General features: G+C 39.5%; 2 protein-coding genes and 1 non-coding gene across 5 annotated transcripts; 1 reads left to right on the forward strand and 2 right to left on the reverse strand.

Annotated features, from left to right (window-relative positions):
• Positions 1-5,459: 5,459 nt before the first annotated feature.
• LOC121265473 (iron-sulfur assembly protein IscA-like 1, mitochondrial) lies at positions 5,460-7,508 on the reverse strand. 2 transcript variants are annotated; one of them, XM_041169120.1, is made up of 3 exons: positions 7,251-7,508; positions 6,071-6,185; positions 5,460-5,617 (listed from the first exon to the last, which is right to left on the reverse strand). In XM_041169120.1, exons 1-3 carry the CDS (start codon positions 7,495-7,497, stop codon positions 5,527-5,529), a joined length of 453 nt encoding a protein of 150 aa, XP_041025054.1. In that variant the 5' UTR covers positions 7,498-7,508; the 3' UTR covers positions 5,460-5,526. The 2 variants fall into 2 exon arrangements, with proteins under 2 accessions (XP_041025054.1, XP_041025053.1); XM_041169119.1 differs by having other exon boundaries at positions 6,071-6,188.
• On the reverse strand, positions 6,887-7,003 carry LOC121266626. Its single transcript, XR_005940848.1, has one exon. It is a non-coding gene; the product is annotated as a small nucleolar RNA U19 (small nucleolar RNA).
• A 197-nt stretch (positions 7,509-7,705) lies between the features above and the next one.
• On the forward strand, positions 7,706-13,015 carry LOC121265405 (cell division protein FtsZ homolog 2-2, chloroplastic). Of its 2 annotated transcripts, XM_041169022.1 has the most exons (9): positions 7,783-7,854; positions 7,978-8,040; positions 8,278-9,042; positions 9,483-9,782; positions 10,347-10,437; positions 10,914-11,038; positions 11,875-11,967; positions 12,444-12,509; positions 12,577-13,015. In XM_041169022.1, the coding sequence occupies exons 3-9, from the start codon at positions 8,392-8,394 to the stop codon at positions 12,706-12,708; spliced, it is 1,458 nt and encodes a 485-aa protein (XP_041024956.1). In that variant the 5' UTR covers positions 7,783-7,854; positions 7,978-8,040; positions 8,278-8,391; the 3' UTR covers positions 12,709-13,015. The 2 variants fall into 2 exon arrangements, with proteins under 2 accessions (XP_041024955.1, XP_041024956.1); XM_041169021.1 differs by lacking the exon at positions 7,978-8,040 and having other exon boundaries at positions 7,706-7,854.
• Positions 13,016-13,282: the final 267 nt, after the last annotated feature.

Consider the following 13,282-nt stretch of genomic DNA (forward strand, 5'->3'; position numbering starts at 1 on the left):
ATTTTCCCTCCGACTCCGACTCCGACTCCGAAGGTAGTCGGAGTCCGATTCCGATCGGAGGTCGGAGCCCCGAACTCCGATCGGAACTCCGAACGGAGGTCGGAGCCCCGAACTCCGATCGGAACTCCAAACGGAGGTCGGAGCTCCGACTCCGAACATAATTTCCGAACTCCTCACAAAATTTTGTTTTGTTTTATTATTATTTAAATTTTATTGTTCAATTTCGTTTCAGATAGTGAGTAACATATATATATTTTTTAAAAGTGAAACGATCTACAAATATTTAGTTTATTCAAGAGTTTTCAATAATTTAAATATTCGTTCTGATTTTGTTATTGAATTTTGATTATATCTTTAATTTGTTTTATGTCCGCCTGAAATTTAGCATTAAAAGTGCTCATGACTCATGAGTTGAAAATTACATAAATTTAAAATTTTATAAAAAAGAATGATGGTACGAATTTCTATAATTCGATTAATTTCAGTTGGATAATAATTTCTAAACGTTTGAGAGAGGATGAATAAGTACTAATAGAAATTATAGAATAAAGAGTACTTATCTCACATCTTTGCTCGGGATATGACTATATAAATATAACTATATAAATAGTTTAAAAAGTAAATAACATGTATGATGTAGCCATAAGTTATAACAGTCTCATTATTAACGTAATAACAATATGACTATAATTTGAAATATAACTACAATTCGATTAAACACGGATTTCAGTCAAATAATTTTTATTCGATTGGTCATGCCTGAAATGAAGATAGAAAGTAGCAATCAATAGATGAAAAAAAATTGATAATAAAAAATTGAATACGGTAAAAGAATAATTTGATTCTTACCAAGAAAGGAGGTTCTCCCAACTCCATCCCAACTCTCAAGTAGCGTCCGTTCCAGACTCTCAATCATCGGTAATTATGTTAGGGTTCACAATTAGATCTATAAAATCATAAAAATTAGAAGTTAGAAACATTAAAAATAATTAAATCATCATTTAAAAGCATATAAACTTACCCGATTCAAGCCTATAGCTCTCGGCATCAACGCCAACGGTATCTAGTCCAATAGGCGTTTCACTTATCCAATTCTGTGTGCAAATGAGGGCCTCCACGGTTGACGGTGACAATGAACTCCGATAAGCATCCAACACGCAACCTCCAGTGCTAAATGCCGACTCTGAGGCAACTGTAGTGACAGGAATGGCTAGCACATCTCGGGCCACAAGGGAAAGGACTGGATACTTGGTGGAATTAACTTTCCACCAAGTTAATAACTGAAATACATCACTAGGTGCCTCGACAGCTTCCATAAAATATCGTTCAACCTCAGATATACAATGCATAATATTCCTTGTTGACATGAGTTGATGATACTGCTGTATAATACGATTGCCTCTAACCCCTACAGATGGGTCAGTATCACCTGATGAAACTGTCAATCCTGTCGGCCTCGAATGTGAGGAGCTACCAACTGCGGATGAAGGCTGAGCACTATTACTGTAGTGATGATATAAGTCATCAACATCACTTTTTAGCAATTTAATAAACTCTGCAGCCTTCACTGCCCCGAGGACGGAATTTACCCAAAATTCTAGAACGGCCAACTTAACTCGGGGGTCAAGGATCACAGCCACAAATAGCAATCTATTTATCTTCTCAATATTCCCCCAATATTTATCATATTTGATCTTCATCCTCATAGCCATAGCAGATAACAATCCAGCAGAGTCAGTACAACTATTTTTCAACTGGAAGTGAAGCTCCGAGAGCTCGTTGAAAAATGAGTTCGCAGTCGTATATTTGGATCCAGATAGCCACATGGTTATCTCATAAAAAATTCTTAAAAATTCAACAAAATAACTCACACTGGTCCAATCATGTGCGTCCGGCGGACCGAGCCCCTGTCCTACTGGCTCCAACAAAGCATACCTCAGGCCCCCATCCTCGACCTCCATCCGCTCGAATGCTTTTTGGTACTTCTGTGCCACATCCAACATCATGTATGTAGAATTCCATCGAGTCGGAACGTCCAAGCACAGTATACTAGAACATTCAATTTTCAGATTTTCTGCTATTGCCTTAAACTTAGCAAGCCTTTGAGGGGAACCCCTCACATATCGTACAATGTTGCGGACTCGGGTTATGGAATCATGAACCTCTTTTAATCCCTCAACAACTATGAGGTTAATGATATGAGCACAACATCGAACGTGAATAAACTCGTGGGCCCGAATGACATCATCTCTCACCGTCGTGTTCCGCTTAAACCAATCAATTGCTGTTTCATTCGCACTGGCATTGTCAACTGTAATACACAGCACTTTTCGAATTCCCCAGTCCTTTAAACAATCATCCATCTTCGCCCCAATGGATGCACCTTTATAATCCACAATTTCTTTAAAACCAATAATTTTTTTATGCAAAATCCACTCACTGTCAATGTAGTGTACTGTGATACACATGTAGCAGACGTTCTGTATGGAAGTCCATGTGTCAGTCGTAAAAGACACTCTCTGGCCAGTAGTAATAAACATCTTCCTCATCTCCTCCTTGTCCTTCGCATGCCTCTTCATACAATCTCGCATCACTGTATACCGTGATGGAATGAGAAATCGTGGCTCAACAAAATTTAGGAACTTTCGAAAGCCTCTTTTCTCGACTGTGGTAAATGGCATCTCATCAGTAATTATCATCTCTGCAAGCATGTCCCTCAACATCTTCTCACTGTATTGAGGGATGACTAATTTCTTAGTCTGTGTACCATCAGTGGCTGTAGAAGTTTGGTAACTGAGGTTGGTCTGATCAGTGGCTTGCAATCCCTTCGCTATCTTATATCGTTGACAACCATTTAGATGTGCTATTAACACACTGGTACCTTGCTTCTTCGAATGGCATCCACAAAGTGATCCACAGTAATGACATCTTGCTACTGGGTTCACAATTTCACCAGGAATTTTGGTGAAATGCTCCTATGTCCACGACCTCTTTTTAGAAGGTCGTGGTGGTTGATCTTGCTCAATGGGCATCTCCTCCTCTTCGTTGAACATATCCTCATCCTCTATATCAACTGGGAGTGGGAGTCGACTACTCGCACAAGATGTAGCTGCTCTAGATGTAGCTGCTCTAGATGTAGTTGCCCTAGATGTGGCTCTAGGGGTGGAAGTACCCACCGGTGTAGGAGTTGTAGCATTGGCATCCGTCACATTCCTTTATGGACGATCATCTCCACTATGTCTAGGATCCATATCACAATCAATGAAGCTGAAAAAATTAAATTAGAAGCAAAAAATTAGTTTAAAAATAAACTAGGCTATTGTATTATACAATAGGACATGTATTATTGTATCATAATATATTATTGTATCGATGTATTATTACATCGAGGTTCGGTTGACTTGCGCTCGACGTTCGCTCAAGCGGGACCCATCCAGAGAGGTTCGCTCGACGTGCGCTCGACGTGACACTGGAGCAGAACCCATCCAGAGAGGTTTGCTCGAAATGCGCTCGACATGGCGCTCGAGCAGAATCCATCCAGAGAGGTTTGCTCGACGTGCGCTCGACATGGCGCTCGAGCAGAATCCATCCAGAGATGTTCGCTCGAAATGCGCTCGACATGGCGCTCGAGCAGAATCCATCCAGAGAGGTTCGCTCGAAATGTGCTTGACGTGGCGCTCGAGCAGAACCCATCCAGAGAGGTTCACTCGACTTGCGCTCGACGTGGCACTCGAGCCAATGTTCAATACAACGTGCGCTCGACTTGCGCTCGACACCTCGCTCGAGCGCAAGTCTGCAATACAATGTAAAATTCAGGGTTTTGAGCGCCGTGTTGGGACTATATTGAATATTCAATACAACCAATTCACAAGAATCACAACTACTGGCTCTAATTCATAAGAGACGTGCTTGAATTAAATTTAGGGCTCACCGTAGGTGGAAGCTGACTAGAGGAGCAACGAGGAACGGCGGCACGGAGGAGCAACGACGAACGGCGGCACGCTGGCACTAGGACGGAAGACGCGAGAGAGAAGGGATGGTTCAGTCATTGGGACGGGAGACGCGAGAGAGAAGGGAGAAGGAAGAAGAAGAAGAACTGGAGAAGGAAGAAGAAGGGGGGGAACGGGAACGTATGAGGCTCATGAGGCTTCCTTAGGAAGACATATGAAACGACTCCGAATTCCGACAACTCCGACTCCGTCGGAGTCGGCGTCGGAGCGGAGGTCGGACGGAGTCGGAATTCTCGAAATTTTGCACACCCCTACAAACAGCCTCCACTGCGCAGGCAGCACCTACGCGCGAGTACTGGTCGTACGATCCCCAGCCATGACATCGCCCACCACTCTCGAATAGCTCTTGCCCCAGATTGCATCCGATCCAAAGGCTCAACACCTCACTCTGGTCAACAAAAGAACAGACAAACAAACACCAACAAAACACTGAAAATGAAACAAACAGAGAAAATAGAAAAACAAAACAGATGAATAGTACACTATGCATCGGCAGCAGCGCGTGCAATGCACTGATCACTCGGAAAGAAAAACCGACGGTCAATCTTTAAAACCCCAGAGTCATGGAGTCCATAGAAGCCAAGCATGGTGCTGGCAAAGGTCTCATTGGAGGCACGTGATGGTCACGCGCCAACGGATCCAAAAACTTCATCCCTTGTGTGGGTGTGCGGACTACGCTCTACGTATGTCATTTGTCTACAGGTGATCACAAGATCTTATTTGATTATATATGTTTCTATTTTATATATTTTTTTTTAAACACAGATTTATTTCAGGCCAGTTTATTGACTTGAAATCAGAGAGGGGTGTTTGTTTGTGATTTTGAATAGGGAAGATTCACCACGCCTTGTGCGATGGTGGTAATCTGGAAGATACATCATGCATACGGAATTACGGAGTGGGGATCGTTCGCAACGTTTTCCCACTAGTTGGGCAGCAACATACCCAGAGGTGTGCTTATTCTGAAAAATATTTTTCATTTCAGAGGTTTTTACATGACGGGCATGATACATTATCATGTTTCAGTTCATACGCCAGGTATACGAATCACATTAGCAAAGACTAGCCCTTGTTTGGATTTGAGTTTCACCTCAACTTATCTTATTATAACTTTTCCAAATTTCTAAACAAAATATAATAAACAATTCAACTTTTTAAAATCTCAAAACAATAATAACATTAAAAATAATATTCTAATAATATTTTATTCAACTTACTTAAAACCATCTCAACTCATTCTGAATCCAAACGAGGCCTAAAGAGTATCATACGATTGCAAGGGTTACTGTGTAAAAAAATGGTGAATGGCGAGGGCGACACAACCAATGTATAGCTGCTGCTGCTGCCGCCGCCGCAAGAGTCCACCAGACAATGACATGCAACGCCATTCTCGCTGGTGAAATTTTCGTCAAGAACCATCGCTGCTAAGCTTGAGTGGGGAATAAAGTATAAAATGAAGTGTTTCATCGAGTCTCGATTCATCACAAGTTCAACTGAACTTTTAACCATCACCCTGCTAAACAGCTCCAGTATTGGTTGTTGTCATGAAAGATTCACCGCAACCACACTGCCCTTTAGAGTTCGGATTGATAAATATGAACTCGGACCTGACAAGGAATTTTGAAAAAAAAAACAAACAAACAGTGAAGCAAAACTTAAAATAGGCATAAACTCAGATATGTAACAATAAGAGGAAAAACGCAAATAAAGCCAACACAAAATCATGCATAATGGATATGTCATCACCATTAGCACGTAAGGCATCTCCGCTAAAGAATTTCATCATGTCAGCTATGGAAACATTAATCGAAGTCAAAGCATAGGGTACTTGAGAGAGAAGAATAAAATGGCCAATTGACAGTAATGCAAATGCCCACAACATACAGCAATTAGTGACCTACAACAAAAACCTAGATGAATTCAATGGGGCCAATTCCGATGCCAGAATGGCACAACCTCTGTCACTGCAAACATCTAAAGAATAGGAAGACGTAATGTATTTCTCTCACATATTGAATATGTATAATGCCTATAAACCCCCAACAAGAAGAAAAGTGTACCTGAGTTTGTCATCTACAAAATCCATCTTGGTTCCGATTACATGCATAAGGGCCTTTGGATCAATTAATATCTTTACACCCTTGTCCTCGACCAATTCGTCAAACTTCCCCTTTTCTTCTATCATATTTTGATAAACCATATGGAATTGAGAATCAGTATAACAAAATAGTGTGTAAAAAAAAAAAAAAGAATCGGCTCCTTCTTGAATCTTTATTATTTTTTGTTTGGATGAGTAAAGAAGGAACATTTTCTTACAGAGCAATTAAAGAGGCATGTTTAGTATAAGAATAACATGTCCACATTATGGCTAGGAAGTTTTCCTGATGTTTTTGAGCTTATTATATCAACACTAGGAGAACAACTCCCACAGGAACGTCAAACTGTCTATATGTTAAGAGCAAAAGATTTGGCAACATAATTCATTATGCATCTTAGTTCACTTACAGCATACACTTGAAGATAGAGATACAATTTGACCTTAAATAAATGGTGACTCATAAATTGTATATGATTTCTTCGGACGTGTCCCTCTGGGTTCTCGTTCTTCAAAGAAAATCTTAAAATAAGAAACGATAAGGAAAGGTAGAAAGCATCCAGGAAAGGAACAATGGAGGGAACTGCTCCTTATCCTCGATACGGGTCGAGATGGTGAAGATGTAAATCATACACCATCCAACATTTTACCTCTGTCTGAATTGAAGGGCTGTACTATCGCTCTACATTTATTCAAGAGGCAATATGCCGATCCAAGGAAAAATATATGCCGTAGATTGTCTTAAGGCTGTTTTTTTTTTTTTTTTTTTCCGGGTAAGTGATTATGTCTTAAGGCTGCTTGGAGGACAATCGATCCAAAGAAGCAAGAGTCCCCTCAAAAAGGCCCGAGAAGACCAGTAAAAAGATCCATTAATCTTTGCCTCCTAACTAAGCCAATATGGTACATAATAACCCATATGACTACTCAAAGAGGCACTGGTTTTTTTTATTAAGCCAAAGAGGCATTGATTTTGAAAGGGAAGGAAGTACAACGTTGAAAGGAAAAGAGAAATCGAACCCAAAAAAGGAAAAAACAGGGACAGCCATCTTCGCAAGAAGCTACTCAGGGATTCGTATGATGGGATATTCATTCAGTTATATCAAACTGCGAGTGCATGGAGATGGAAGCGGATGAGAGAGACCGACCTGCGTAGTTGAGGGTGTACGACAAGCCATTACAGCCACGAGCCTTGACGCCCAACCTGAGGAAGGGCCGCTGCCGCTGTTGTAGCAGGTGGCTTATTCTAGCGGCGGCGGCATCCGTTAAGTCCAGCGCTTGGCGCTTCGCCGCTGCGGATCCCATCTTCGACGCCGCCGACAGAATCCGAGAAGCCATCATGATCGATTTCCCGATTTGTCTGAAGTCTGAACCCCAGGGCCGTGCCAATGCCATTGTGATCTAGCCCCAAAGAGAGAAGAATATAGGATTTTTTTTCATGGGCTTTGGACTCTTGAGTTGGGCCAAGCCCATAGAAAGTATTTTGTTTTTATTTTTTATTTTTTGGATTTTCATAGGTAAGCCCTATGTCTGCTTCCTCTCAAAGAGCAATTTTTATTAATTAATTAATTGATTTAATAAGCAATTCTTAAAAAGCAAATTATTTGTTAGTAACTTTACTCCTTTCGCTCGAGATTTTCGTTGCTAAGCTAAGTAGCTTAATACTAGACCCAAAAGCTTCTAGGAGATTTGTTCTCTCTGCTACATTGGACGACTCTGCTTTCTCTGGCCCTCTCTTCCTCCTAAACCCTGGTGCCGTTTTCTCTCTCTTGCTTCAATTTGTTTCATTTTCATTCATGTTTGAGTTAATTCTCTTCTCAATATCTGGTCCAATGGCGTCTCATTTTACAAATTTTGATTCTCTGTTTGCTCTAGGCTTTATGCTTAGAAAGAATTTGGTCCTATGATTTTCCTCATCTACTGTGAGAAACCTGTCTGAAGCAATGCTCCATTGTTTCTAGGCTTTTCTTTCTGTCTTTTTCTGAACTGCAAGCAGGTCTTGTATTTTCGTGGCAGTCTGCAGTATACCAAACTTTTCCTACGACTTTTTTCTGTTGCAACTCTTAGATAGGGCCACTCACAAACCGATGTGCAGTCTGTAGTTTCCGAAATGCGGTTTTCTAAATTTCTAATTATTGTTGGGTACTGTTTTGATCGTCTGGTTTTTATTAGCAGGTCTTGGAAGAGAGATTTGTTGTAAAATTGGGAATTTAAGCCGTTTGAGGCCTTAAAACTCCTCGACACACATTAGCTCTCAAATTTCCGAGATTCGAGTTTTGCCATTTAGTCATGACGACTTGTATGCCGACGAGTTTGATGCCTTCTAGTGCTCGAAACCCAACTGGGGTATTAACTGTGCTGGGAGGGAGAGTATTAATGGAGAATCAATTTGGCAGAGCTTGCTGTCTGAAAATGTCTGAGGAGAAGAATTGGCTTTTGGGTGGTCGTCAAAAGTTGACTTTCCCTCGGTTCAGGTGTTCCACCAACTCTCAGAGTGTTAGTCCATATCACAATAGAGACCCTTTTCTGAATCTACACCCTGAAGTTTCATTGCTTAGAGGGGACGGGAACACTGCTGTGAACAATCCAAGAAAGGATAGTTCTGGTGGAACTGTCAAAGAGAGTTTAGAGGACACGTCTAGTTCGAATAATTACAATGAAGCTAAGATCAAAGTTATTGGTGTTGGAGGTGGTGGATCAAATGCAGTTAACCGCATGATAGAGAGTGCAATGAAGGGTGTGGAGTTCTGGATTGTCAACACGGATATTCAAGCCATGAAAATGTCACCTGTATTTCCTGAGAATCGTTTGCAAATTGGTCAGGAGCTTACTAGGGGTCTTGGTGCTGGTGGGAACCCAGAGATTGGCATGAATGCTGCAAAAGAAAGCAAAGAATCAATAGAAGAGGCCCTTTATGGAGCAGACATGGTCTTTGTTACAGTATGTCCAACTTCTCTTTAGCCATTATGACTTTAGAGAAACTTTTCTATATTGTTGTACAACTATTAATGCTGCTGTTTTATGGATATAAGACCACACTGTGTTTACTGATTGTTTACAATTTTCATCTTATATGTATATTTTCTGAAAGATTGTCAAAAAGGAAAGTATTGGAAACAAGCATGTAAGACTTTGTTCACGTTCATGTTTAGTTCTACATGCAAATGAATGCTCAAACATTATAATATATATTTTCTCCATTAGGATCCTGATTCACAGAACTCTTGGTTTGATAAATTCATGAAAACACATACATAGATGTATTATTTTCTTATCTAGGTGTACCTGGGCGACGTGTGCTCTCTTCTATTAATAAAATCTTACTTTACCTATAAAAAAACTCTTTTCTTATCTAGGACTTTAAACTTCTATATTTTCAGGCTGGAATGGGAGGAGGAACTGGCACTGGTGGGGCTCCTGTAATTGCTGGGGTTGCAAAGTCAATGGGTATATTGACTGTTGGCATTGTCACAACCCCTTTCTCTTTTGAGGGACGAAGGAGGGCAGTTCAAGCACAGGAAGGAATTGCAGCTTTAAGAGACAATGTTGACACGCTGATAGTCATTCCAAATGACAAGTTATTGACTGCAGTTTCCCCATCTACCCCAGTAACAGAAGCATTTAACCTCGCTGATGATATTCTTCGTCAAGGTGTTCGTGGTATCTCTGACATAATTACGGTACGAGATCATAGAACCTTTTATTAGAACTTTATATTCTTTCCTTTCTGTGTTTAACATAATAATAATAATAACCATAATAATAGTATTTTTAACAATTTAAATGATGGATTAATCAACAAACAAAGGAACAAAAGAGAAAAGAACAAAAGGAGAAGGATACATGTTATTTCCTTCCTTTGTCTTCTCATAGACTACAATAGTATTTTTTTATTCTTTATGATTTAATTCATATTCATGAAGAATGGCTACCTATAAAAAGATGGTGGAAAGAATGTAGGAAAGGCATGTTTGCGATAGGTAGGGCAAATTGCAGTTTTATGTTACTGAAATACACTATGTTTATCATAGAACCTCTTAACTTTTTGGATGTTGAAATTTCTTGTTATGCACATATTGCTATAAATGTGTGGACATATATGCAGGTTGCATCTGAGTAATATTTTCAGATCAATGTGTTAATCAGGGATAACTCTGATACATAATTAATTTTTTAGGTAAACGGAGTTGATGACTAAAGCTTTATAAATATTTTATGGTTTCTGAGAGACATCTTAATTGCAGGTACCGGGACTAGTAAATGTGGATTTTGCCGATGTGCGAGCTATAATGGCAAATGCAGGTTCTTCATTGATGGGAATAGGAACTGCAACTGGTAATTTCTAGCTAATTCCTACAAGGGTGTCTAGATTTCCAAATCCATTATATGTATTGCTGGTCATGATAGATCGGGGCCTGTATTAGGAGGCATGCAGCTGATTAAAGCGGTCTTATGCTTATGATCTTACGAAGTTAGTGTGGCAGCCAAACATTAGTCCTTGCACTACCTGTAGTTTGACCTTCAAGCACACTTACATCTACACACTAAAGTTTCTAGAAATAGTTTTTGCTACTTTTATATTTTGGCATTGAAAATACTGTGTTCAATTAGAACTGGAAGGAAAAAGATCATTTACATCCAATCATTTGTTGTATTTTTCACAATGCTTAGCTTTTCATGCTATCAGCAATTTATTTTCCCCAGAATGCCTTTTGCTTGAGCTTCTTCAACCATAACTTTTTGTCTATTCTCATCAAGTGTGTACATACAACACTCAAAAAAAGGTTTTTGTGGTGCTTGTTTTTGTGTAGGGAAGACCAGGGCAAGAGATGCTGCATTAAATGCCATACAATCACCTTTACTAGATATTGGTATAGAGAGGGCCACTGGAATTGTGTGGAATATAACTGGTGGAAATGATTTGACCTTATTTGAGGTAGCTCTCTCAGGAGGACTTGACCTGTATCGTATCTTTCTTTCTGCCTGTATCTTTCTTTGGCATTTTCCAAAAATAACCCACATCCATGTGTCAAAGCCATGTTGGTTAAAGTAACACTGAATGTATTGCAGCCTGAAGTTTTGCTCAATTCTTAGAAATAAAGTGATTGATGGGGTGTTACAACCTCAGCCCGCTTTTAAGCAATTATTTCATATTTACATGAAAAAATGGGATGTATCCTTTACTTGTCAAGTTGCATTTGCATACTATCTGCGTTTTATAGTTCTTGAAACATCTTGGTGCTGCTCCTATGATTTTTTGTTTTCTTTTTGCATTGTTAAATGTCGTGATATAATTTATATTAAGCAAAGGCTGTTGTGAAATATACTTGACCCATTGAAATTTAAATGTTAATTTTCAACTCAACCTGCTGAAGAGATGTTGGAACCCCATTGTTTATATCTTGCCCAATCCATCTACATAGCCCGAATTGAAAAATAGTGTTATTTGTCAGTTTTTTGTAGTTAAAGAGTGCAATGTGTTGGCTTTGGTAGTTTGGGGTGCAAAGTATAGAACACCTAGTAGTTAGAGGGTGCAGAGTGTATTTTTCCAAAAAATTATATTGTTGATGGTGATTATATCACTTTTTCTTGGCTTTCAAATCAAATTAGTTGTGTTGTTCTTCTCTAGATAATTTACTTAGTTGAGATTTAATTGTCTTAAAATGCCTATTAATTTTGAAATTCCACTCCTCTCAGATTATGGTCAAGCTCTATTCCAGACTGATAATATCTTTCTTCTCCCTTCAATTTACTATGTGGGTATATTTGCAGGTAAATGCCGCTGCAGAGGTCATATACGACCTTGTGGACCCAACTGCCAATTTAATCTTTGGAGCAGTGATAGATCCATCGATCAGTGGTCAAGTAAGTTATTGCTTAGCCTAACAGAAGCAGGGTAAATTTCTATTCATCTTCATACATTATGTCATGGACGTACCTGCAACAGTGCAACTACGTGGGCTCATCATAAGACTGTATATGGTGAAAATGCCATCAAGGTCATTTTGTGAATCTGATTATATGCCTTTGCGATGTGGCTGTTTTTTGCTATTTATTTTTCCGAGGAAAAATGTTTGCTTTCTCGTGTAGGGAGTGTACAAATTGCGTGTCTATGTGCCAAGGGATTTTTCTACACCTGTTGATTTGGCATGTTAATTAAATCATGCTATAGAAATTAAGTATCATATCAATCCCTGGGGTCATTCTTGCATGGGCTAACGTTTCAGTTTGAATGCATGTTATATACTTTTGTAGTGCTTTGACCTGAATATAATTATATAAGCTTTGGTACACAAGGTGGTTTCCATAATGGAATCTAATTTTTTTGGCTCTTCGTTCAGGTCAGTATAACTTTAATTGCTACTGGATTCAAACGCCAAGAAGAAAGTGAAGGGAGGCACCTCCAGGTATTCCCCCCCTCCTCCCTCTCCGTCTCCCTCTCCTAATTCTGACTCTTTTCTGGTCAATACGCAGGCCAGTCAGTTAGCACAAGGAGACAGCAACCTTGGAATTAATCGGCGACCTCCCTCTTTCACTGATGGCAGTTCCGTGGAAATTCCAGACTTCTTAAAGAAGAAAGGACGCTCACGCTTTCCCAGAGTTTAGGATTTCCCATAAAATACTCCATTTCTTCCCTTCCGCATCCCTTCTTAGGTATTCAAAGTACACCTTTATAGGTTCTATGTACACTCCGTGCTCTTTGATAGTGATTAATAGGGTTTCCCGTAAGGAAGCTTCGAGAGATTAGCTTGTCTGATTAATATATAGCTAAGAGTAAGTTCTGGGTTTGTTTTGTGCTCAAGTAAGTTGATAAATTTCAGATTAAAAAAATGGGTTGTACAGAGTTACCGGCTTGAAAGAAGTTTAAATCGGTGTGCAAGCAATAATTGTTGAATGAATGTTTTTGGTGTTATATACTGTTCTTGGATTGTTCTAAAACCTTGTCAGATTTGAACGTTCCAAAGCCAAGCCAGATGTTTTCCTGAAGAACTCTTCTTTTTCCTGTCAAAAGCAATTATTTTTCATGGAATACTATCGACTCGAAGGCATGCGGAAATTCCTGTTTATTTTCATGTGGATCAATACTCCGGCATGACTAGGGGAAGCAACAGGAAGAAAATAATGTAATCTGTCTCTTTTCTTGAATCCACAAAGTTGATAATCAATCACTAAACTCATT

This window comes from Juglans microcarpa x Juglans regia, chromosome 5D, assembly GCF_004785595.1.
Source record: "Juglans microcarpa x Juglans regia isolate MS1-56 chromosome 5D, Jm3101_v1.0, whole genome shotgun sequence".
NCBI lineage: Eukaryota > Viridiplantae > Streptophyta > Magnoliopsida > Fagales > Juglandaceae > Juglans > Juglans microcarpa x Juglans regia.